A 27,063-nucleotide genomic window follows, 5' to 3' on the forward strand; every position below is an offset into this window, starting at 1 on the left:
CATTGCTACATTTCATTTTTAAAAATAGCATCTTTTTTCCATGTAGAGCAAAATTAATCGTTCACTGCCATGTCTGGTTTATACCTGGAACCAGCGATGTTTAAGTCTAAAAAAACTGGTCTGTTTATCTCACTGCACATTCCTTTCTGGCTGAATAACCTCCTCGAAAGAATTAAGACCGCCTGTGAAGCCTGCAGATTAACTGGAAGGTTCTCTAAGCTCACATTTTTCACATATGAATCATCCTGGCTATCCGAATAGCTGGTCAAAGCAAACCATTTCAGCGCCTGGTACATGGTAAATTCTGTTTTCAAAAATGTATTTTCAAACTGAACATCAGCCAATTCTTTTTTCATCTCACTACATTCCTGTTCTAAGTGTTCACATTTTTGATACATGCTAAACAAAGCATTCAAAATGACACCACTGTCTGCCCACGTTTCAGGGTCCCAGTCAATTCCTACCTTTGCAATAGCTAAACGCACTTTTCTCACAATACGAACTGCAGCCTTTGCTGCCACAGTCTGGTAGGTTAGCAACTTTTCTTGCAATAACTTATTCTGACAAGTTAACGTTGTAGAGGTATTTTTGGCTTCAACAAACTGTTTCTCTAATGTTTCCAATCCACGCTGCAGTTGAACATATTTTGTATGCATTTTATAATAAACACTTAAGGGGATCCAGACCCTTTCTGCCTAACGTAGCCAGCTCCTTTCCTTTATTTACAGGCACTTTTTGAAAACACACAACCAATGATGCTGGCTCAGCGTTAGCTAAACACACACTCCAGTTCTCACTTAATCCACTTAATCCAGCACAATTAGCTCACTCGTGGGCTAGCGCACCATATGGGACTACCTCCCATCAAAATATATCAATTGGTATCTGTCAATTTGCCCTCAATTTCTAAAAAACATGTTTCTTCCACTTTTTAAATCAACGTTCAAATCCTGTGCATGCAGAGAAACTGCAGCAAGGCGAAGCCAAGGGAAGAAGATGACCGCTCTCACTAAAAGACAACAGGATTACAAGACAGAAGAGTAGCAGGCATATGCAGGACCGTCTCATATATCCAGGCTAAGGTAAAATAACACACTAAAGTCAGTTAAAATGATGGTTGTCGGGGGTCATCATAGGGTGCCAAATCACAAGAGCGCCTCTTTTACTACAACCTACATGGGGGTACTGCAAGGGTCATTCTCAGGGTTCTCGATTTAATGTCTGCACTTAGCAATTCCCTTCTGCTTGGTTTTTCTGTCATTTAATCTTCAGAGCTTTGCAAATTGATTGTGTTGTCTACTAATAGAGAAGCTTTTTTGCTAAAAATCTCACGTTGTGATAGAAATTCCCAGGACTGAATCAACAGGTGACCTTACTCTCTGTGTTTTTCATCTTTTAATTGAATTCCGTTTTTTAATGTTTCTGCCAATAGCCATAACACAGTTAAAACAATACACTTAAAATTGAGACAGCTTTCATAAAGGGATATTCTATAAAATTACGCAAAACAATTCCAGATACCATTATAAAAAATATATATTGTCTTGTGTTCATTGTCTCTCACTTTTATTCACTTTTATCAGCTCTGCAGGCACTTCTTTTAATTTTACCTGTGCGTTGCCCTCACTCGCAACAATTCCAGAGACCTTCAAGGGTATTGCACCACTCCCATCATGATGAGCTGCTGCAACTTTGAACATCAGTATGCTTAAGTGATTTCCTTTCCTATCTTCAGTGTCCACTAATTTGCATGTGTTTTCCGACATTCTTTTTCATGTGTGTATTCACCCTTTGTTTTCACTACTTCTGAAGGGCTTGTCTCTGTAAAACATTATTGCAATGTTTACCAATCTGGCAGTCTTCGCGTGTGTTTAGGGCAGTTTACTCCACTGTAAAATCATTATCTTTCCCCATCTTTGGCTGAAGCCTAACAATCATCTGTAAACCTCTTCTACAACATAATGTAGGTACATGGACTTTGTCATAGCATTAGCCACTACCTCCATCACCTTCAGGGAGTTGTTGCACCTCTCCAATAGTGACTTTAGTTTATAGGGATGTCAGGGCGGAATCACAATCGGTGGTGGGCCATATAGGGATCTAGCCCTCACCTCATCAACTTTATCCACTGTTTAGAGTACACAGTGGAAGAAGGAGGGAGCCTTGGTACACGACAGGTCCAGCCCTTCCTTTACATCTGCACTCCAAATCTCAGACCACTTCCGTGGCAGCTGCTAGATGTCGCAGAATGGTGGGAGAATGACTCCGTCGGATTTCGCTTTGGCAAGTAGCACAAAAATGACATAGCCACCCACATGACTCTCAGTTCATGGCTGCTTATCTTCAGACCTTTTTATATTGAGTCCTCATGTCCTGTCTGGTGCTTTTTAGGTCCTTTCACATATGCACCAAAAATGTATTTTAAGATAAAGTAATAACAAATGATCTTAGTGTGATGCAATTTTGATGGTGATTGTTTTAAGGAATATTTTGCTGCTGCCTTTTCTGAATACATTGCTGCTATATTTGTTGCATTAGCACTTTAGGAAATAATCTGCTGCTATTAATTATGAATAATTTTCTGCTTCACCTGCTGCACTAGCCCCTGTGGGAATTCTACACATGGTTGCAAGACCATTTAGGTGCTTTTTAAAAATGATTTTAATGCATTATATGTTTGGCTGACAGGACAGATTGTACCCCTATATTGTATTGAAGCCTCTTTGTGTGTAACCACTTTGATGGTGTCTGGTTCAAGGAATAATTTGCTGCCACATCTTTACACTAGCTCTCTTGAGCCCATTGCTCTCTGAGTTATTCATCGTGGCATTCACTATATGTTTCAAATGCTGATTATACTGTTTTAATATTCACAGCCCGTTCTTTGTTTAGGTCTCGCCTAGGCAGCGCTTGCGCTGTCTCTTCGAGACATGCTGTAATCGGGTATGGACTTGAAGTTCCACCCATATTTTTCATTGGCTTCTGTCATTGTCTTTTATAAATGATGGCTTCTGATTTGTTAATAGGCTTATTAGCCCGCCCCCGGTACCTTCCTTAACTCTGTTGTTACCTCCCATGAGGACTGGCCCTCTTACATGTGTCCTTACTCAGGAGCTTTCATGAGCAGTTTGGATAACTATTACTTAATCTATACAGCCCTCAAGGGATGCTAGCTTCAGGAATGGCGGCTGCTTCCTGCCTAACCGACTTGGCATTTGCGTTTCTTGGATTCCTACTCATCCAGCCCCTTTCAAGCGCTTCTGTTCATGCACTTTCCTCTCCCGTTTTATGTTTACTTAGTGGCTTGCTTGTTTATTTTGAATTGCTCCGGCACAATTCTCCCCACCATTTGTTTCAACTTTGACACTATTTCAATTTCCTTGTTAGGAGTTTAATTTTATTTATTTGTATTGCCATGTTTTTTTGTAGAGCAGATGCTAAGACTCGAACCTGGTTCCCTAGGACTAAAGTCGGCAGCTCTGTTTCCTAAGCTGGAAGCACAGTTAGGCACTCCCCCCTCCCCAAGCCTTACTCATCAGATGCTTCCAAGGGCGTCTCTGCACTTCCCCCTCCCATAGTGACACAAGGCATTTACATCTCAGCAGACGCGGGCGCCATACACTTCCCCCGCCTGCTTGTTTAATCTCCATTTGTCGTTTCCCAATCCACCTCACACCCCTCGCACAACAGTGCAAGCCCGCCCTCACCACCGCTCCAAGTATGAAATACTCTGAAACTTAATTTACCATAGCATGGACATGTTGAGAGGCTAAATCCCCCCCCCCCCCCCCCCCCCACTGCTGCATATGTAACGTTTCAGGTGAGGTAGCAATACTTCTCTCTCGCGATCTGGCTGTAATTGATAATCTGCCACTTTTTATACTTAGGAATGTTTTTGCATTACCTGTAAAAATCAAAATTAGATTCAGTCAAGGGTGTACTTAGGCACTTGAAAAAAGTCTTGCATATACAACAATTTTAAAAATGCAATGTTAAAAGCATGAAAGTGCTTGCAATGTTCAACACTCCGTCCATCTTCCCCTTTGGTTTTGCTTTGTTCGCCCTAAATTGGCAGAGTATGCCCAGACGTGGGTCCCTTGCTCACTTTGCCACGGGATTCAAGCTAGCCTGGCTGATGACGGCTGATTAGCTAGAAACCGGTCCCAGTATGCGTGTTTCCGGTCCAGGGAATACATGGCTTGGCAGTTCAGGCTGGACTGTTCCCATGAGGCACAGGGTCAGACTGATTTGCATACGGCCATGTCTGAACTGGGGTGGCGGAGGGAGCTAAAGCATGATGATGGACTAAACCCAGATCAGTTGACTGGGGGTGAGTGCTTGCAATGTTCAACACTCCGTCCATCATCCCCTTTGGTTTTGCAAAAGCATGAAACTCCCTCAACTCTCGCTCTCTGTAAAGTATAACCCAATTCAATGTCGCTATCATTACTTTGGCACATGAAAGGTCATTTAAATATACGTACAGGAGATGCCTGCTCCAACATGGAAACAGGTGTGTGTGGCGGGGGGCAAGCAACAGAGGTGGCCATGTTGAGGTTGGCATTCTTTAAAGTTACTTTGTTACCCACGGGAGGGGGCTTCTGATGCAGGGAGCTCCGTGCGTGGAGGGGCACCCAGTAGTGGGTGGGGCATCAGCGGTGGGGCAGGATGGAACAGAGATGGCGGCCGGAAGGTGAAGCAGATCCCTAGGGAAGGGGCAATCTCTCGACCCATGGCGAGCTACGGCATTCGTAAGTTATGTGGACTTTAAAAAGATTTGTCCCTTTTTTGGGCGCTATGCTACCTCCTGTCAGCTGTGCTTGCAGGCGGGAAGTTACCCATGTGTATTCCTCGAAGGTAGGCTCTGCTACGCCTGGCTCCATAAAGGAGCAATATGTAGTAGTGGTGGGTAAATAAAGAGCTGCCATTGCTTGCTTCCTTGCTGTGTGCATGGGCACCTTGGGCACATGGCCTGTGTTATAAGTAACCGCTGCTATTTCCATGGCAGATCAGCTGCTGTGAGTGCAGGCAGCATGACACTGCACCAAAACTCGGGCAGGAGCACTCATGTGTCTCTATTTCTTAGATCGATTCTGCAGAGTCGCAAATAAGTTTACAGGGAACACAGGATTGCGAAGCCTGGTGAAAGAATTCTCGGAATCCAGTTCTTAAAGTGGGCGGCAATGAAGTACCTGCACTTTAATTTCAAAGGCACTTCGCAGCATGGGTGCAATATATTTTTAATGGTAGCATACTGGCACTTCTCAATAGCAAACAGGCGCTCTGGGATAGGAAGTACCTACTCTTTATTATTTTATTTCAAGCACTGTCTGGATCCGATACGTTTATTAAGAACATACCTAAAATTGCAATGCAACATGTAAGGTGCTAATACTACTGAGAGCAAGTTTTTTTTGCCTAGACATATGCGATCTGTAGTGGTGTGGAGGATTATTTAAAATGTGGATTTATCAATTTACATTCAAGTACGTGCAGGATTACAGGTTCTGGTATCTGCTCACGGGGGAGGACCAATTCTAGACTTACCCTTAACCTGGCAAGGTTTTTACACTTAATCATACAGAAACTCGATACGAGGCGAACTTTAAGGAGGACAGCCCCCCAGCAGTCATCGTGTGCCTAAAAACGCCACACATACTAATATTTTATCTTCTGTACCATATGCAAGTTTTGTACTTATGTATTTTATGAAACCACTGCGATTTTATCGGATCGAGCACTGTTTTATGTTATAAGGGTTTTTATATGCAGCTGTTTTCCTAAGATTTTAATTAAGCAATAAAGATTTTTTTTTTCTCTAAATGATTTTATTTCAAGCACTGTCCGGATCCGATGCGTTTATTAAGAACATACCTAAAATTGCAATGCAACATGTAAGGTGCTAATACTACTGCGAGTGAGTATTTTTTGCCTAGACATACGCTATCTGTAGTGGTGTAGAGGATTGTTTGAATCGTGGATTTATCAATTTACATTCAAGTACGTGCAGGATTACAGGTTGGGGTTATTAACATGCACGCAGGTTACAATTCCTTTTGAAGTTATGATAATTTTACTTGGTTCCATGCATGTGATTCACCAAAATGCTATGTATAGTAGAAGGGACATTATACACCCTTTGACCTGAATAACATCACAGGTGTGACATCACACAACCTTTGACCCTGAATTTTCCCAACAAGGTCATGTCTTATAACATCAAAATATCTGAGTTCAGCTTGCTGCATTTATTAGTGTTGGCTGAAACTGTACGCTGTTGGATTAATTTCATATATATCAATATAGGTCAGACTCACTGCTTTACGTGGAATGAAAAAGGGTCTCTAAAAGGAGCATGGCGAAAGAAGTGTTACTAGCAATTTCTTTAAAGAGGCCTGAGCTATATATTTAATGGCGTGGCTTAAACATGTAAACTGAAATCCTGTGTTTCACACAGCATGCCACGTAAACAACATTTGGGTGCCTCTCTCGGTCAGGTTTTAGGTCGAGCATTTGAGAACTCTTATATATTCTTTAGTATATACTTTGTTACAATTAAAGAAAGCCAAGTAGTCCATAGATGTGTGGTCCAAGATCTTAGCTTTATTCTTTAGATAGGATCCACAACAAGTTCAGATTAAGCTTTGATTAATATCCATAGATGCCCCACCAGGAGCAGCCTCCCTGCTGCTCAGCCCATCTCCAACTGATCTTTGCTTCCACTCAAACACACTCAACATTCCAATGACATCACACAGACTGAGCAGCAAGGCAAGGACAGAAACAGAGAGTAGATGCATTATAACTTCCTAGATTACAACACATCCCCCCCTCATCAAATTAGTGAAAATATGAACATGCAAAAAACAATGTCCTTTTTTGCAAATCGTGAAGATAGTAAAATGCAATAACAATGTACTTTCAAGCAATATATGAAGATAGTAAAATGCAAGAACAATGTACATTTATGCAACAAGACTAAATAAATTGTGCGATGATAGAAAGACACACATACCCAAAAACCAATGAGCTTCAAGAATAACACAAAACCTCAAGACGTAACACTAAAAGGGTAATTTAACAACCCCTAACAACAGGATGATACAAATACTCTTGTGCGCACCCGTAACGCACAGTCCAACACCTCACACGAGGTAACAAGCAATTCAGAGGGTAAAACCAAACAAGCAAATCAGAGCAGCTACTCAAAAGGTAGACCTCTCATGTGCGCACCTGTAACGCACAATCCAACACCTCACACGAGGTAAGAACCAATTCAAAGGGTAAAACCAAACAGGCAAATCAGAGAAGCTTCAAAAGAAGGAGTCTTCTCATGTGCGCACCCGTAACACACAGTCCAACACCTCACACGAGGTAACAACCAATTCAGAGGGTAAAACCAAAACAGTGAAATCAGAGAAGCTTCAAAAGAAGGGGTCTTCTCATGTGCGCACCCGTAACGCACAGACCGACACCTCACACGAGGCAACCACCAACACAAGGGTAAAAACCAGACAAGTAAGTCTGAGAAGTCTCAAGATCAAAAGTCTTCTAACGTGCGTACTCGTGACACACAGACCAACACCTTGCACAAGGCAAAATTTATATAAAAACATACACTAACAAAACCAAAGACACACAAAACCAAAGACACCATACTCTCTTCCTCCCTCTTTTCATACAAACACACACAAGAACAACCATCATGAACACCAGCTCCCAGGACTGGAAACACGAAACACCACCCCTACAACACCCCTTACGCACTACAGTGCAGCTACACCCGCAGGACTTAGAAGGTGACACAAAGAGAAAGTGACACAAACACCCTCCTCTTCTGCAAAAACCCAGGACTTAGGACATACGTAATCTCTCACCTCACACCTATCACCATATACTGGTGAACATATATCAGACAACGTTCACTCATCACCTCAAATATTCTAGAAAGAGCATGGAAACAAAACGAAAAACAAGGATTGCCTTAAACATTACAGTACAAGCTCAGCCATCACATTGAAGAAATATCCAAAGAGTCACATGACCAGTGAGCGACTTCTCACCCGAGGTCCTCGCCATACCGACTCTCTGACAACAAGCTGCAAGCTGTCTCCATCCAATGCGCTGATGCTCAAAATTCAATGCCGAAGATTTCTCCGAAAGAACACAGCGACGTCACCAGAAATGTCCAAATGCTTGAACAGCGTTGTTGGAGTACATGCTGTGAGCCACAAATGCCACCCGTCTTGTACTTTCCCGCGCTACACTTGCTGCATCGTTAATAGCGGAGAAAATGAGGAACCTTGGTTGGCAACATAAGGACAGTAAATATCATCTGCAGCAAAACCCAAAATGGCTGCACGTAATGCACGCTGTGCTGGATGGCTTAGGGCACGTTTATGGTGAAAATCGACTCTCAGCAGCCCAGAGCCTCGCAGAACCCACGACGTCACAGAGGCTTCCCCCCACGAACTGTAAAACTCCATCATGTAGGTAAGAGTGCACGCGACATTGGCAACACGCGCATGATTTCAAATTTTTTAAAGTTGTGAGAAGAAACTACTACTTATATAGGGTAGAGAAGCCAGTATGTTGTATACAATGAAAGGTCTCGTCTCACCACAATAAAGGTTCACGCCAGCAGCGGCACGTCAGCTCTCTCTTCCAAGCCCCACCCGCAACACAAGGAAAGTGCGGGGAAACGGTCATGCACCAAACCGCTCAGATCACAAAAAGGCTCAAACAGGCTCCATTGTAGTCAAAAATTCCTCACTGGGAAACTCGTCCAAAGTTTTAAACTCCCATTTTGGCGCTTACCTCCACACGCAGGCAGTTGACAACTAAACGCCCACAGCGCCTTTCTTGGTGTTTAATGTAGCAGGAACTGGCACCTTGAGTTGTGGGCGACCGTTGACAGGGTCACTGGTGGGGCATTAGGGGCGCCAAGTTCCTTCAAATCCAGAAGACTAACCCACTCAAAATTGATTTCTCCAGCTCTAATATTCCAAACAGCACACAGGCCCATGAGAAATGATTCCTTCACCTTCAAAAGTCCAATCAGCACGCAGGTTCTTCTAACTCGTCGCCAGTGTTACAATTAAAGAAAGCCAAGTAGTCCATAGATGTGTGGTCCAAGATCTTAGCTTTATTCTTTAGATAGGATCCACAACAAGTTCAGATTAAGCTTTGATTAATATCCATAGATGCCCCACCAGGAGCAGCCTCCCTGCTGCTCAGCCCATCTCCAACTGATCTTTGCTTCCACTCAAACACACTCAACATTCCAATGACATCACACAGACTGAGCAGCAAGGCAAGGACAGAAACAGAGAGTAGATGCATTATAACTTCCTAGATTACAACATACTTCTATGTGTATGTACTTTGTGGGCTCTGTAGATCAGCCCTAGGACTTATCTGCTTCAGCTTAGGGACTTTTATTTCTGTTCAACTGCCTCTATTTAACTGTCTTGATAGAAAATGACCAGTAGGGGTCAGTAAAATACCAGAATTGCTTTAGCATTCTCTAGATTCCAGTCCATAGAAATTATCTTCCACGAGCCTCCGTAGACAATAATATTTTTTTCAAATCTTGTATCTTCAGTGATATGACCACCGAAGACCATGATTTTAAATTAAAAACTGAGCTTCGGACTATACCATTTCCTGCTAAAAGGCAATATTTCTCTCTATGTATTCTCATACCTGGTGTGTCACGCAGTTTGGTGCTTACTTTCCCTCCATGTTAAAGAACAGTAGATGTTTCAGCACCCAGGCTAATGTGCTTCATAGCTAAATACATATAAGGTCCCAAAGGCGAGACCGATTGCATTGCCAATGCTTGTTTGCTATTGCATCTAACCTATAGTACAACAACAGACAAAGCTAAAACGAGCCACATCTGTTAGTTTTGCCGAGCTCATTAGCACTGTCAAATAGATGAATCAGACCACTTATCTAATGTCCAACTCTTGGTAAACCTATTAATCCTCTTACGGTTACTACATCATTAGTGTGATCATGTGCAGCTCAAATCTGTAGAAGTGACATTGTTGAGTTCTCTGGCTTACTTTGATCACCATGATGTATTGCTTATATCTGACAGATTTTGTTAGGCTGTCCGTTACCAGAGATCTTTCTCTGAAGAGCCTTTTACTCTTGTTGAGAAAAGCCCTCTTCCATGGTTCTGACTACCTCATGGTATCTCTTAGTTAATTGTTCCCAGACTACTACTTATTTGTGTGAATCAGAAATCCGTTCATAAGTTCTACACATGTGACATTTGTTGGTTCTCTAACTGACAGACGATGGGAGGATCTTGCAAACACAACACACATAGTGCAAAGAAAGCCATAGTGCACAAACATTGTATGCTTAGCTCTGACACAAGAACATGACATTCACAACTGGGACACACCAACATGGTATAATAGCTCACTTGCAATAAAATAACATACTAGTTTCATTTGCACCTTGATTCCTCTCCATACCCCATTTCCCTCCCCCCTTAGTGCACTATACTGTTTAGTGCTTATATGCTCTTATCTCAAACTGTGTTCACGTTGTATGACTGTTTCAAACAACAAAAAATTATAATACACATAAATAGCTGTGACGCAAGCATGCACATTTCTGGCAACTTAACATTATATTTAAAACTGTGACATACCTACATACCATGCATATATCTCTGGCACACTAACATGACATGTATTTTCTTTTTTTTTTAACCATTTTATTGTTTTTTTTTTTACATTACAAGATCATGTTATTATCATCAGTTGTCCATACATAACACTATGAGAGATTAGTACAAGCTAGCATGGCTGTAAGCTGCTAATAAGAAAGAATCTTGGAATATTGTAGTGTGACCTGTTTCGCCCCAAATGGGTTGTCCTTCCTGTAATTTGTCTGGTTTGTGGAACTGCCAGTGTAATCAACTGGTTACTAACTTGGGAATGAACCAGGGTATGTGGTTGGGGATGGGGATGTTATTGGGTTGACGAATGTTTGGTTCTTGTGACTATATTGTGGGACTTACGGGGTCGGTTCTGGTTTGGGACAGCTCCATCCCTTGAGGAGTGGGGTGGGGGTGACTGGGGTACGCATACATTTGTTGTGTGTGGGGGACTCTGCGGTGTCGGGGGTTCTCTGGGGGCCTCAATAGTGGGAGCCTAGTATGAATCTCACGTGGGGGCTGGTAGTGTTGGGTGTGATTGGATTTTTTCTGTTTGTTGTGGGAAGGGCTGAAGAAGTGTGGCCCATTCTGTGGAAATACAGAGCCTGTGCACTCTTCGTGCCGGATTGGGTCTTCCTCTGCTGTGCCCCATTTACTGACCACACCTATCCAGGCTGCCATTGGGGGCCCTACTGGAGCCTGCCAGTGCATTGTGACCCCTTGCGTTGCTAATAGGAAGCCGGCAACGCAAATCGCGTCTGGAGCTTGCATTGTTTCTGATGTCAGAACACCCCTAGAGTGCAGGCCCCCCACGTGCCAATGTCATATAATGCTCAAGGTTGGAGGACCCCCAGGGGAAGCACGAAACGACCAAAGGTGAGTAGCCAAGGACCCCAAGGCACCAAGATGCAGAGTGGTTACACCGGGTCAGACGTCAATAGGATAACACAGGGTAAGTCGCGATTAGATTGTTACTGTTCTAGGGCTCTTCCTAAAGGACCACCAAGGAAACACTTGGATCAAGGAATGATGGATTGAACACTGCTAGTCATCTTGCATATGGTAATTACTAATGCAATCTAGTCGGATACAGCTGCTATTGCTACACTCATTTTATTAGTAGCTTGGATGATTTTCTTGAACTTAAGTAGCTTTTATTAGTGAAAAGGTTGGAGACCCCTGGTCTAGAGAGAGAAGAGGAACATGTAGGTGGGTGAAATGAAATTGTAGTTCATGTTTATTGTGTTTCTGTTGGGCTTGGAGCCACTGTAAAAACCAAAGGAAATGATGGACGGAGTGTTGAACATTGCAAGCACTCACCCCCAGTCAACTGATCTGGGTTTAATCCATCACCGTTCTTTAGCCCACTCTGCCACCCCAGTTCAGACATGGCCATATGCAAATCAGTCTGACCCTGTGCCTCATGGGAACAGTCCAGCCCGAACTGCCAAGCCATGTCTTCCCTGGACCGGAAACAAGCTTCCTAGGACCGGTTTCTGGCATTTCAGCCGTCTTCAGCCAGGCTTGCTTGAATCCAGTGGCAAAGTGAGCAAGGGACTCACGTCTGAGCATACCCTGCCAACTTATGGCGAACAAAGCAAAAACCAAAGGAAATGATGGACGGAGTGTTGAACATTGCAAGCACTCACCCCCAGTCAACTGATCTGGGTTTAATCCATCACCGTTCTTTAGCCCACTCTGCCACCCCAGTTCAGACATGGCCATATGCAAATCAGTCTGACCCTGTGCCTCATGGGAACAGTCCAGCCCGAACTGCCAAGCCATGTTTTCCCTGGACCGGAAACAAGCTTCCTAGGACCGGTTTCTGGCATTTCAGCCGTCTTCAGCCAGGCTTGCTTGGAGCCACTGTACCAGCTGCACAAATGTAATTTCTGGTCTGTTAAGTGTAACTTAGAATGACCGATAAAGAGAGTGGTCTGTTGTTGGTGCATGTGCCCCGAAGCAGCTGGTGTTAGTAAACAATAGCCATGAAAGCACATAATTTTAATTTTAACATGGAGCTAGGGTCAAAATGTATATTCTGGTATAGGTAGTGTGTGGCAAGTTAAGGAATTGTGTTCTTTTTGTCTGTTTAAAAAGTAAACTGAAGCTTCTATGAGTTCTTATTGTCCTGATATCATTGCACGTGTTGTTAGAAAAGAAAATAAGCTCCGGGAAGTGCTGTGTTCAAAGTTTGGGGAAGAAAGAGGTGGGTTGAGCTGCTTAGAAGAGCAGTGATGTTGTGTTGTTGTTTGTGATGAACAACTTTGCCTGTTTGCCTATGCTGAACTTGTCCCGGCGTAATTTTCATACATTGGGACAGGATTAGCATCGCCTGCATTGTTCTCTACTTTCATTCTAAGCCGCAACATGCAGGTGTGGTGGAGGCTTTTTAATTTATTTTCACCTCCAGCTGCGCAAAAGATAAAGGCTAAATTTAAGGGGCCATCAGGCCTCCTTTTGTTCCAGTCTGATCCTGGCTGGGTGTGGTCTGGAGGCTCACACTTAGTTGCAAATGGAAAGGAGGGGAAAGAAAGGCTCATAGCTTATTATCACTTCACAGGTGCTTCAGGGAGGCGGGGTTTTGACTTTATTCAGTCCATGTATATAGGAGAAATACATGCACTGTAAGAATATCAGATGTGTTGGTCTGTCCCACTATTTGCAAATAACAATGTAAATACCACTATTTTATTTCTTTTATAGTGTTACTCATACCAGTGCAGGGTGTCAGAGCGATTTACATAACGTACATATTATACATTGACCATAAATCCTGTAAGTATGAAAATCAATGTACAAGATGTTTGTTGCATAAAACCGTGAGGGTTACAAGGTGCAGGCGTCGCTGGTCCTTGGTATCTCACTGTGCTGTATTAGAAGAATTAAAATTTACAAGTAACAAAAGGATCTCTGTGTTAAAAGCAGTAACCCACTAACCTATTTAAGGGTTGTGTTACAGCCTCGTAAACCGAGCATACGAGGATCACCAGGGCTCCATGGGGAAAGTAATCTACATTCCTCTTTCCTATAAAAACTCTCACTCAGAAGTCAACGAAAGCAAAATATAGAAGACACAGCTTGACATTTGACCTCTGTCTTTGAATGCACAGCAAATGTGACAAGATAAGAACAAGATTTAATGGCCTGTTTACAGATCGCAAGATTTTTGAAGACAAGGTTTGATCAATGGGAGGGAAAAACTCACGTTGGACACCCTAAAGCAAATAAAGTCAGCAAGTAGAAAGCCAGAAAATGTGAGTCACAAACCACAAAGCCAATAGTAAACATTTGGGCGGCATCGATTCCTAAGTAAGCCTGGGCGGAGTGCAAAAAAATCTCCGCCTCCCTATGCTGAGCTCCGAAAGCGGCGGAGTGCGTTAGATAAATGCCGCTCGCAGTGATTTTCAGCGCCAGGTGCTTGTCTGCACTGTGCAATCATCGCAAACAGTACCATGCACAGAGCAAGCAGGCGCTGCTTCTTTTCTGCCACGCGAAGATTTTTTTTCTCGAGCGGCATCTTTCTCAACGTGAACAGACGGTTTCTCAATGCGAGCAGTCGCAAGCCTACGCGACCACACGCAATAAGAAATCTGACCGCCCTCGTTGAGAAATCTTATCGGGAGGTGGATTTCCCATGCTCGTGCCTGCCAACTTGACATCGACGATTGTGAACGAAGAAAAATCTCGCCGGAAGGTGAATTCTTTCCTTGCTCGAGCTCGCCAACTTGACGTTGACGAACTCGATTGAGGAAAAAACTCTGCTCCGCTATGCATAGCAGAGTGTTTCGGAACTCCTTGAGCTCCGCGTAATGCAGAAAACTCCACGAGTGGAGCGGAGTTCACCACCCAGACTTATTCCTAAGTCAGCTTTCTAAATGCCCCCAAAATGTCTTTAGCAAACCATACAGCTGCGCTGTCTGTGTGGATGCTACCTAAAAAATGGCTTACCCACAGCTGATCCTTGAGCTTGAATTGTGGGGTGAAATATCCTAGGAAAAGGCTGTATTTGATGCATGGCATGCAGCTCACTGAGGTGAATGTTTGTTTCTACTCTATAGTACATCTCACATTTCTCCTGCCTTCCCTTTGCTCTGCCTAGAAGTGCAAAAGTTTTATAAAGTAACATTCAAGGACAGTAACAATGTTTTTGTTATTTGAAATGTTTTTTTAATCATGTGGTTACATACATTTTGTTTTCTTTGTTTTTATCTTTTAGGGTGTGTTTTTACAAAAGTGAAAAAATGCCACCCAATTTAGATTGGGCAAAGCTGATGAAGGTTGACCCAGATGCCCTCCCCAGCCAGGAGGAAGAGGCAGACAGCCTTGTTGACTCATTATCCAAGGTATCTCCTTTTCTTTGGATATCCTGATTTTGCTTCAGGACAGTAACCTATCTATTTGCGTTCTGTTTGTCTTATAAAAGGGTTTCCTTAGTAGTTTTGACCTCTGCTGCCATTCCAACAGATGTTTTGAAAAGATAATGTCTAACATCAGAAATCCCATTTCAGCAATTTCCTGGGTCCTGTAAGACATGAGGAGGATGTGTGTCAACTCCGGGGTCCTTGGGCATTCTTATATAGAAAATAAATAGTTTTCATTGGTTGTGCTACAGCCCAACATTTAATATTCAGCAGCAAACATGTTGTGCACCACTCTTTTTCTTCAGCGACCGAAAGCTTGTAGTCAATGTCAGCATCTCTTCATAGCTGGAATATGCTAATACTCTGAAACAAGGCATGCCTGTCTACCTGCGATTTCTTTATTTTTGTGAACTTTATTTTAATTTTATAAGCTATTAGATCATAACAGGAAACAACAAACAGTCATATCACAACATTAGATGGCAGCATGTAACAATACCTGCATGCTCTTCTTTTACAAAAGAGATAGTCTACACTCTCAACGACACAGTAATGAAAACAGCCTGCAATTTCCATATATCCCAGTGCATGTTCTGGTTATTATTAACCATCCTTCTTCCTATGTTTCCAAGTGAATAGTTTTTCAACATACCACACCACGGAGCTGCATTGTCTCCCTCAGTAACCCCAGAACACAGGACTTTTGTGTTTGGGCATCTCGCAGTGTCCCTCTACCAAATAAATTCAGGTCATTAGCCTTGTTGAGCATCTTCCACAGTGGTGTCATGTATTGTGTTTATATCTTCCCATAGTTGCATAACATCCTCTACGTTTTCGTTTCGTCTAACTTTCATATTAGCGTTTCTCAACTCCTTTCCTTGGGGAAATCAATCTGATAGCTATTTGGCATTTTGCGAGCATCAACCCCAGTACCGCTCCTTTATGATGCATTTTACGCTTCTTGGAGCTAGGAATAAGGCACAATAAGTAAGGCTTCATTGTCACCTCCTATGGATATCCCAGTAATTAGCTGAAGGGGGTGTACCATCTCATCCCACTATTACACTACCACCTTGCAGCTCCATTCCATATGGAAGAAGTCTGTTCCAGAAAGTTTACATTTTGTGCAATTTGAGGATCTTTGAGGGCATATGTTTTGCATTCTGAATGGTGTAAGGTATGTGCGGTAAAGAAAGTAGAAATGAGATAACTTAAACCTGGCATTACTTGAGCCATGTATTTCTACACGTTTCATTCCACTCCTTATCTGTCAGTGGAGTTAATAAGTCATTATCCTAGAGCTGTCTTGCCCTGGTGAACTTTCCTATCTGCTTTTAGTACATTGTATAGGCGAGTTATTAATCTGCATCCCCTCCCCTTACCAGCATCCCTTCTAGAGTTTTTGAGACTATGGGTACCCCCGGGAAATCAGTCCAAATTTCTTCTGCACACTTCGCAAGATTTGCAAATTGACACATTGACAAATCTGCACACCTTCATACACAGTGTTGTCAACTCGCTTGCCACACTACATGAACGATTACTCGGCCTGCTACCATGCACAGTGTTATTATAAATGATGTCATTTGCGATGTCATGAGTCTTGTTATGAATGCTATTATTTAATATGCTATAAGTAATATAATATGAACGGGTATAAGCTGTGCATGAGGAAGGTGCGTGTTATAGAATCGTCGAGTACAGTGTCGCACAGTGACATAGAGTGGAGTATAGTGTTGTAAAGTTGAGGAGAGTGTCGTAGATTACAGTCTCGTTAAGTGGAGTGTTGTAGAGTGGGGAACCGTGGCATAGAGTGAAGGGTCATACAGTGTTGTAGGGTGTTCTACAGTGGAGTGTCATACCGTACAGTGGAGTGGTGTGTCGTAGAGTGTTGTCATACAGTGGCGTGGCGCGTCGTAGAGTGGGGTGTCACAGAGTGTGGTTGCATGGAGTACAGTGAAGGGAAGTAGAGTGTTGTAGAGTGTTGTAGAGTGTCATAGAGAGTCGTAGAGTGTAGTACAGTGGAGTAGTGTGTCATACAGTACAGTGTAGGGAAGTGGCATAGAGTTGCGTAGAGTGTCATAGAGTTGAGTGGCATAGATTTACGTGATATACATTGTTGTGTCCTAAAGTGTTGTGGCATACTGTGGAGCTGTGTTATAGCTCCGGGGGCACTTATTAAGCATTTTTTGCACTTAGGTTAGCCGTCCAGTCTTTGGACGCTACCGCGCACGCCCGAGACATAAGGGGGCGGATGACACGGACCCGCAGCGGACCTGCTGCTGGCGCACCGAAGGTGAGCCGAAGGCAACTCGTCTGTGCCCGTCCGGACCGCGGCCAGCACCAGCCATGCTGCCCGTGGCTTTTCTTCAACCAGAACCGTTTGGTCCAAGGAGCAGCTGCTTGCTGTTTCCACATTAGGCTTGCTAGGGCCTACACGTCTGGATCTTGGTTTGGTGGGAGAAAAGGGGTCTGGCCACCACGAGCTACATTGCAAGTCTTGCACATTTAAGTTGGATATTGGGCTTTTGAAATCCGGTGAGTATACTGATACTGCAGTTGTGTCCACCATAGTACCCAAACCAACTTCCAGGCCCACTATCAAGGCGTGTCTTATCAACTGTAGATCTCTCCCAAATGATGCAAATGTTATCTGGCTCACTCTAAAGACAAACGCTTGGGATGTCATGTTTCTAACTGAAACATGGCTGAGAGAAACTTCCAACCCTGATATATCACTGGCTATTCCAGGTGGATACAGAATATCCAAGGCAAACCGGGCTGGTAATAAATTAGGCGGTGGCCTTGCCGTGATTATGAGAGTGAGTTGGGAGATCTCTCGTAAGAGAATTGAAAGTACGGGGATAATTTAGGCCTTGTCCTTCTGTATCAAATTCTCCACGGTTTCCTCCATGGCCGGACTGCTGGTCTATAGACCCCCGAACGCACCGGCTACACAATTACTGAAGCTCTATGACACTATCGCTGACCTCTCACTGAGGCACACTAACTAAACAGTCCTTGGTGATTTTAATGTCCATATGGACAATGATAACTGCCACTTAGCTGTTCAACTGACTGATAACCTCAAAGGGTCATATCTAATCCAAAAGGTATCGTCACCCACTCATGTGGCTGGCCACATGCTTGATCGACTCTTTACCAATGATCACACGCTACAGGTAGAGGACCCATCACCTGTATCTTGGTCAGATCACTGGCTGGTCCCTTTCAAACTAACTTGGGTTTCCTGTAATAATCAGGTCAGATCAGCATTTGAGGACAGGAGAAATTGGTGGAAGATCTCACCTGAATCTATGGGTTGTGAGTTACAGAACACCCCCTCCCCCCAGCTTATAGGTGAACCGAGCCATGACGCTTCAGTTTTCAACTGTTGGTTTGTCTCAGCCCTTGACAGAATAGCCCCAACTAAGACTATGACATTGGCCAGGAGTAAACCCTCGGCCCCCTGGTTTGCAACCGAAATCCGCACGGAGAAAAGCCTATGTAAGAGGCTGGAGCGTGCATGGTGGAAAAACTATGAGCCAGAGGCCAAGTGCGCATATAAAGCAGCGCAGAAAAAATTCTACGGCCTAAAACGTAAGATCATTAGGGACTACGTTTCCAATCAGATTAAGTCCTCTGACAACACAGCAAAATAAGTTTTTAAGATAGTCCAGGGTTTTATTAAACCACAAGCCGTGAAGAGTACTATTCCCCCCCCTCAGTAAAGATTTAGCCACTTTTTTTCAGAACGAAATTCAAGCTATCTATTCCTCCTTTCCATTTTCCGGACCACCAGATCTGCTACCTCATACCTCACATCACTCGGGCATGTGGTCTGTTTTTCGCCCGGCAGCGTCCCTGGTGGAATTGAATAAAATAAAATCAGGCTCTCCGTCTGACCCCTGCCCTACCAGATTCTTCAAGCTATTAGCCCCCTGGCTGAGTCCTATATTGAACTCTATCTGGAATTCTTCATTAGAGACTGGGGTCTATCCAACCAGTTGAAAAAAAGCATTTGTCCAGCCAATTCTCAAGAAAGAGGACGCTGATACAGCAGAGCTCAAATTTTAGGCCAAGTTCTCTTCTTCCATTGCCAGACAAAATTCTTGAAAAGGAAGTTCAGAAACAACTATCGGACTTCCTGGAATCGAATAACCATCTGCACGACTCCCAGTCAGGATTTAGATCTGGCTATAGGACGGAGACAGCTCTACTTGAAGTCGCAAAGACTATCCGTGAAACTTTAGATCAGGGCAGCTGTGTGATGCTGTGCTGCTGGACTTGTCTGCAGCTTTTGATACAGTGTTTCACAGGATTCTCCTAAATAGACTTGAACACCTAGGAGTGATGGGAACTGTCCTGGCATGGTTCTGCTAATTTCTCGAGGGTCGTGCACAGCAGGTGATTCTCCACCCTCATGTCTCCACTTCCAGCCCCCTCATGTGTGGAGTCCCTCAGGGTTTGGCTCTGAGCCCAACGCTTTTTTAATGTTTATCTTACTCCCCTTGCGGCAATTGTTGAGCAATGTGGGGGTGAAAGTTGTCTTGTATGCCAACGACACGCAACTGGTGTTCTCTTTAAGGGAACTCAATGAGTCCTGAGACGTGCACTAAACATATGTCCTGATGGCACAAGCAGGTAAACTTACACTCCTTACACTAAATGTGCGAGGCATGCATACAGCGCGCAAGCGGTACTCCGTATACGCATACATTAAGCGCCACCAGGCACAGATTGCACTCCTGCAAGAGACACACCTGGCGGCGGGGGAGGTGACAAAGCTGCGCAGACTCTGGCGGGGGGCCCATTATGCCACAACTTACTCTGCATTCGCCCGCGGTGCTCTCATATGGGTGCGCCCGGGAGTCCCCTTTCAGGAATTGTCACACGTAATAGACCCGGAGGGTCGCTTTGTACTGTTACTTGGTCGGTTAGACGGCCAGACGATCTTACTGGGCAGTATCTATGGGCCGAATGTCGACCAATCCAAATTCTGGGACACGCTCTCCAATCCCTTGAGCGCATACGCACAGGTACCATGGATCCTGGGGGGCGATTACAATTGCGTACAAGACGTAACCTTATACAGATCTCATCCGCCCCTCCCATCTTCCCCCATTGTAACGCAGGCGAAACGGTTTACAACCTGGGTGAGTCACTGGTCCCTGGCGGATGCTTGGCGGCTTCGGAACCCCACCGCTAAACTCTATTCGTTCCATTCCAGACTGCATAACCTTAGAGTGCGCCTGGACTGCTTCCTTTATTCTCCCACCATCCTCCCTACCGTTCTAGACACTGACTACCTGGGCAGAACCATCTCTGACCACGACGCCCACACGATCACCCTGCAATGGCGCCCGCGCACCCCCCCCCCGTGCCAGCCTGGCGCCTCCCCAGGGACAGTCTCGAAGACCCGGTCTTCCGGCAAACCTTGGCAGACCAAATCAGTCATTATTTCAGGGAGAATGCTGGCACCGCCAGCACCCGAGCCTCAGAATGTAATGCTTTTAAGGTGGTAATGCGTGGCAATTGCATTCGTCATATTACGGGGGTCCGGCGGGTTCTGGAGGGGGACATTCAGCGGACGGAAGGGGCACTGGCCGCACTTACTAAGGAGACGGACCCTGCGAAAGCCACGCCGGCTGCGTTAGCTAGTGCTGAGACTGCGTACGCCGCAGCATTGGCGAGCATGCGTCGGTTTAATTTCGCGGCATACACAGCTAGGGCCCATACGGAGGGCGATCGGGCGGGCGCCCTGCTGGCGTGGCTCATAAAGCGGGATTCGAGCCTCCCGACCATCACGGCCATACGGGACGTCCAGGGCACCCTGGTGTACTCGCAGGGGCAGATACTCAAGGCCTTCCATGAGCATTACATGCGCTTGTACACTAGCCCCCGGCCCTCCGGGTCGGCTGCCGCCCCGGCTGACTTCCTGGACCGTATTCAGCTTCCCCGCATAGACCGGGATACGCGCCTGGACCTCGATCGTCCTCTCAAGGCGACGGAGATTCGGCACGCCATGAAGGCGCTAGCCACCCACAAGGCCCCGGGGCTGGATGGCTTCCCCCTTGACTTTTATCAGACTTTTGCGTCCCAGCTGGTCCCCCAATTAGAGTTGCAGTTCCAAGCGGCTCTAGATGTGGGAGTCCTACCGCACTCCATGCGCGAATCCGTTATAGTATCCCTCCTTAAACCAGATAGAGACCCGCATCAGCTAGGCTCCTACCGACCCATAACTCTATTGTCGGCGGATTATAAAATCTACGGGAAGGCCCTGGCGGACAGGTACACCACGATCCTCCCGCGGCTTGTCCACCCCGATCAGAGTGGATTCGTGCCTGGTAGGCACACCTCTTCGAACATCCGGCGGCTGTTTCACGGGCAGGACCAAGTGCAGGAACGGTTCCCTCGGGCAGCGTGTCTGGTGCTGGACCTCGAAAAGGCGTTCGACACGCTCTCTTGGGCCTACCTGTTTCAGGTCTTGTTACGCATGGGTGTCAGGCCCAAACTGCTGGCCTACACTCGGCCCAGCTACTCCTCGCCCAGTTCCAGAGTGCGCATAGGCCCTCTCATCTCTGACTCCTTCCCAATCCGGCGCGGTACTAGACAGGGGTGCCCCCTCTCCCCCCTACTATTCGCGTTGGCGATGGAGCCGCTGGCGGCCCTGCTGCGAGGGGCGAGCGAGGAGTGGGGCATCCCGATAGGTGATTCTACCCACGCAGTATCACTGTACGCCGATGACGTACTCATATATGTCCGGGACATCACGATTGACCTGACCCCGATATCAAGCATTCTGCACGATTTCGCAGAAGTGACGGACCTTAGGGTGAATTGGGCCAAGTCCACTGTTTATTCCTTAACACAAGTCGTGCCCCAGGGTCCGATACGAATCGGAGGCATTGCAGTCTCGTGGAGTCCCCAAGCGGTTCGATATCTCGGCGTTAAGCTATAGCATACGCCGCAAGATATCTATGAGGGGAATTACCGCAAGTTGATGGGTAACATCCGATCCTTAGTCCATTTCTGGAAGGGTCTCCACTTGGCTGTTCCGGGAAAGATAGCCGTTGCGAAAATGATCCTGGTGCCGCGCCTGCTCAATCTCTTCTCCAATCTCCCGGTGGTTCCCCCGAGATCCCTGTTCCGGGAATTGGATACCATGCTCGGGACCCTCATCTGGGGCAACGGCCGCCGGCGGATAGCCCTGGCGAAACTGCAATTGCCCCTTGATCAGTATTTCCTTGCTGCCCAATTACAATGGGTGTCACGTTGGACGGCGGGCAGGGCGCAAGAGGAGCTGTGCACGGCGACAGGGCGGATTCCAATCCCCGCTGTCCACTGCATGTTGCTACCGGGGGCGGTACCGCCGACATCCCGGCCCCTCCAAGTCATGACGGCACGTGCCTGCTTGGCGCGTGTTCATCGACTTGGCCGGGGTATTCCCCTGTACTCCCCGTTGTTGCCATTGGTGGGGCTACCTAGTGGTCGGGCATACTATACGGAGCAAATTATGCGGGTGTGGACGGATCACGCGGTAACAGAGGTGGGGATGCTGTTCTCTGGGGAGAGTCTGCAATCCTTTGAGGCGCTGGTCGGAGACTTCGAGCTCCCCGGGGGCCAATTCCTGCAGCATAGGCAGCTTCTCATGGACTGCCGTAGGCAGTGGGGGGGGGATTGATGCGGAGCCCCCTCCACACCCGGTCATCCATGCGATACTCCAGATGGGGCCCGGCCGCCATCTAGTCACATGGATATACAAAGCGGTGAGAGCCCTGCGGAGTCCTACGTTGGCGACCCTTAGAGAACACTGGGAAGATGACTTCCAACGGCCCCTGCATGATAGGGAGTGGACGAGGGCTCTGGAGTACACCAAGAAAGTGTCCCACAACTATCGGTTTAAGAACATTCAGTTGCATATCCTGCATAGGGCATATCTAACCCCCGAAAAGTTGCAGAAATATTTCCCAGAGGGGGTGTTTGGCTGCCCTAGATGTCTGGAGCCTGCTGCCTCGTTTAGGCACATGTTTTGGGACTGTCCGACGCTCTACAGTTACTGGCACACAATTCACACTGCCCTAGAAACGGTTACAGGGTTCCAGGACCTGGGCACATGGGAGGCGTGTGCGCTGGGAATTCATGGACGGCATAAGCGGCAGAAGGTAGAGAGGAGGTTTGCCTTCTTAATGTTGATCCTCGCTAAACGATGCATTGCTATGCATTGGAAGGCGCCGGGGGGGCCCCCCATAGCGGCATGGGTGGGGGCTGTCAGGAAGTGGGGCAAGGCGGAGGAAACCACACTCAGAACGGAGGAGGCCCGTGGGATGCGCAAACACCCGATCTCCATGCCCTGGGCCATGTTAATGCACACATTCACGCAGGAAACGGAGGCTGCGGCGAGCTCGAGACTGATAGACCCCTCGGGGGCGTCCGCCACTCCGGAGTCCACCCTGGGTAATGCGCAGGCAGGTCCAGCGCCCGGTGTCTCGCAGAGGTTGTCACCACAGGCCCCACAGCCAGAGTCCTCATAGGCCAGGCGAGATGCACCCGCCCCCCTTGCCCCCTACCCAGCTCCGCGTCCACGATCACACCGGCCCTCTCCCACAGGATGGTCCAGCCCGAGAGCGCACAGCTACCAGTACTCCCGATGGGCGACACAGTGCACCCCCTTTCCCTGGTTTTCTACCCCCAGTTAGTTCGTGGTTACTCAATGGCCGCACTTCTATAGCCTCTGCGACGCCCCTCACAGGGGGTTCAGTCACATTGCACGGCACCCCTGCGGCGAGTCGATCATGGCGCACTCCAGTAGGGCACACCCAGAGTCTAGACCCGGGCACACATCTGCAGCCACACTCAGGACAGCGAAGAACGGCCTGAAGGGTCGAGAGGCTGCTAGATCGTAAGGACTGTGACTGGACGCACTCGCAATGTAAACCTATGTGGTAATGGCGATGTCGCATGTGCCTGCGTGTTTCACTATCTATAAATGCCAATAAAGAAAGTTTTTCACACAAAAAAAAGTATGTTTTTTCACATTCTGCAAAATTACATCCATAGACTGCTCCCCAGATGTTACGATGGTGTTTTAGTTCATAGCTTTAGTTCTGGTGGCATTTCACTGCATCTCCTCTCCACTTAAGCTAGAACTTTGTCGTCAGGAACAGGGGCTGGAGGTCTGGAGAGTGATGATCCTGCTACTGTTTTTTCTGTGTGCAATTTTGAGTTGCTTCATGGTGTATGTTTTCAAGTGGTACAACATGCTTGTTGTACCACATTAATATTTTTTTGCTGTGCCCTTAGATAATGTTTTCTCGCATATGCTGCATCTCACCAATTTAGTTGTGGTCTTCGATTTACCAGATGGAATAGTGAAAAAATCCAAAGAAATGCTTTGTTTCTTTATTGTTGGTTCTTCATCAGAAGAGTGTTCATGTGCAGCTGAGTTCCCCTGTTCAACAACTTCAACCAGTTGTAAGTCTTCCTCTGGTTCTTCTGATGACATTTTATGTGTGTAGACATAGTAAAACAAAAGCTAAAAACCAGCACAATTTTCAAAATCAGTTTGGGTGAGCTCCTATAATAAAAAACCAAAATGTTAATAAAATAAAAAAAAAAATAAGGGAACACAATGAGATAGCTTTTGCCAATTGTAAGCAGTGTATTCTTAATATCTCGTCATGGATGGCGGATAGTTGCTTAAAATTAAATACCGACAAAAACAAGGTCCTGTTTTTTAATCAATCCACTCCCCCTCGGTCGGCACTATGGTGGCCGTCTGAGCTAAATCCACCTCCTCTTCCAGTTGCTTTTGCCAGGAATCTAGGGTTCAAGTTTGACTCGCAACTTAGTAGCAAAGTGCACATTTCTCATGTTTCCTCTCTGTGTTTCTGAAAGTTGAAGGCTCTGCGGAGAATCTTTCACTTCCTGCCTAAGGACTGTAGGAAGACTGTGGTTCATGCATTAGTCTCTTCTCAGCTTGATTATGCTAATAGCCTTTACCTTGGTCTCCCTGAGTACTTGCCCAGGAGGTTACAGATTATTCAAACTCGGCGACCACGCTCATTAGGAAAGGGCCATTGCGACATCACATTACCCCCCATTTGCGTAGTCTACACTGGTTGCCTGTAAAAAGAAGAATAGAGTAGAAGGCATTTACCCTGGCCCATAGAGCAATTGAAGAAACTGGTCCTCAATATTTAAAGCAGAGACTTCAGAAATACAGCCAGAATAGAGTACTCAGATTGAATGACCAGAAACTACTGGTGATCCCCCGTTGTGCAAAGGCGAGGATCGGTGTCCGTGCCTTTTCAGTGAAATTCGCATTATGGAACTCTATGCCCGAGCATCTGAGGAAGACCAAGTCGGAATCTATGTTTAAGAAAGCTTTAAAAAATTGGCTCTACAGCCTTCCCTAGAGCTCATGGCCTACTCTTGTTCACTCCCTATAGGTTGGATACACTGCTAGCGGCGGGACACTTTTGTTGGAGGTAGCCGTGCGCTCTATAAGCTTCAATATTAATAGTGTAGAGTACACTGGAGTGGCATAGAGTGGAGTGGCATGTCGAACAATAGAGGTGAGTGGCATGACATATAGTTTGGTCTTGTATAGTGTGTGTTAGAGTGGAGTGGTGTAGAGTAGTGTTATTTCGTAGACTGGAGTGTCATACAGTGGAGTGTCATAGTGAGGAGTGGACTGGTGTGTTGTACAGTGGCGTGGCCTGTTGTATAGTGTCTTCGAGTGGAGGGACATACAGTGTTGTGGCGTATCGCAGAGTAAAGTAGAGTGGCGTTCAGTGGAGTGGAATGTTGTACAGTTGAGTGTTGTCGAGTAGAGTGTCATAGACTTGAGAAGTTTGTTGTACAGTGGAGTGGCCTAGAGTGGAGTACAGTGTTGTGGAGTGTTTATTGAGTGGAGTATCGTACAAGTGTACAGTGCATAAAAGTATCATGGAGTACAGTTGAGTTTCATAAGGTGGAGTACAGTGTTGTACAGTGGAGTGTCGTACAGTGGAGTAGTGTGTCAGAGTAGATTGGGGTAAAGTGACGTGGGGGGAGTTGAGTAGTGTCTTACAGTGGTGTGGCGTAGTGTAGTGGTGTGCTATAGAGTAGGGTGGTTCAGAGTGTCTTAGTTTGGAATAGAGTAGATTGGAGTGGCGTAGAGTGAAGTAGGATGTTGTGAAGTGGCACGCATGTTGTAGAGTGTTGTGGACAAGACTGGTGTACAGTGGAGGGGAGTGGAGTAGAGTGTTGTGGAGTGGCTTAGAATGTTGTGGCATGTCATACATTAGAGTGGAGTGATGTGTTGTAGACAGGCGTGTTCTAGAGTGGTGTGGCATCAAGAGGAGTGGTGTGTCATTGAGTGATGTGTGGTATAGTGTCTTAGAGTGGAGTGAAGTGGGATATCACAGAGTGGAGTGGCGTGTTGTAAAGTGGTTTGGAGTGTCATAATGGTGTATGGTACAGTTTCGTAGAGGGAAGTGTCGTATGGTAGAGTGGAGTGTCATAGAATGGAGTTGACTCCTTGAGTGAAGTGGCGTGTCATGTAGTAGAGTGGACTGGTGTGTCATAGAGTGGATTGTGGTACAGTATCTTAGAGGTGGCATGTTGCAGAGTGGCATGGCATGTGGAGGGGCGTAGAATGTCAGAGTGGAGTTTCAGAATTACGACATGAACAACTTAAAGACACATTTATGGTCTGCATGGAGAGGTTATTGTCCAAGATTATTCCTAGGGACTTTGCTGAGTCAATAATGTGTAGGGTACAGTTCAGGGTTGTAAGATGTGGTATTCATTCTTTGATGTTAGGAGTGATATTGGGTGGTGACATTAATAGGAATTCGGTTTTGAGTGCATAACTTTGAGGTAGTTACGAGTCAATCAATGTTCATTTTTTGTCAAAGTGTTATTGAGGAAGCTGATGTCTTCAGGTGAGCCAGTTTTCATGTAGAGTTGAGTATCATATGCATACGTATGATAGGGAATGTGAGAGAGTGAGAATTTCGGTCAAGGGTTCCATGT

At 45.9% G+C, this 27,063-nt stretch overlaps 1 protein-coding gene across 4 annotated transcripts in view; it reads left to right on the plus strand.

Moving 5' to 3' along the window:
* CEP290 (centrosomal protein 290) overlaps nucleotides 1-27,063 on the plus strand; it is a 1,516,454-nt gene that overhangs the window by 8,546 nt on the left and 1,480,845 nt on the right. For all 4 annotated transcript variants that reach the window (XM_085653911.1, XM_085653913.1, XM_085653912.1 and 1 more), the window contains exon 2: nucleotides 14,898-15,024. In XM_085653911.1, the coding sequence (XP_085510037.1) occupies nucleotides 14,923-15,024 (102 nt within the window). In that variant the 5' untranslated portion in view covers nucleotides 14,898-14,922. The remainder of the gene's footprint in view (nucleotides 1-14,897; nucleotides 15,025-27,063) is intronic.

Source organism: Triturus cristatus, chromosome 4_1, assembly GCF_964204655.1.
Source record: "Triturus cristatus chromosome 4_1, aTriCri1.1, whole genome shotgun sequence".
NCBI classification, from domain to species: domain Eukaryota; kingdom Metazoa; phylum Chordata; class Amphibia; order Caudata; family Salamandridae; genus Triturus; species Triturus cristatus.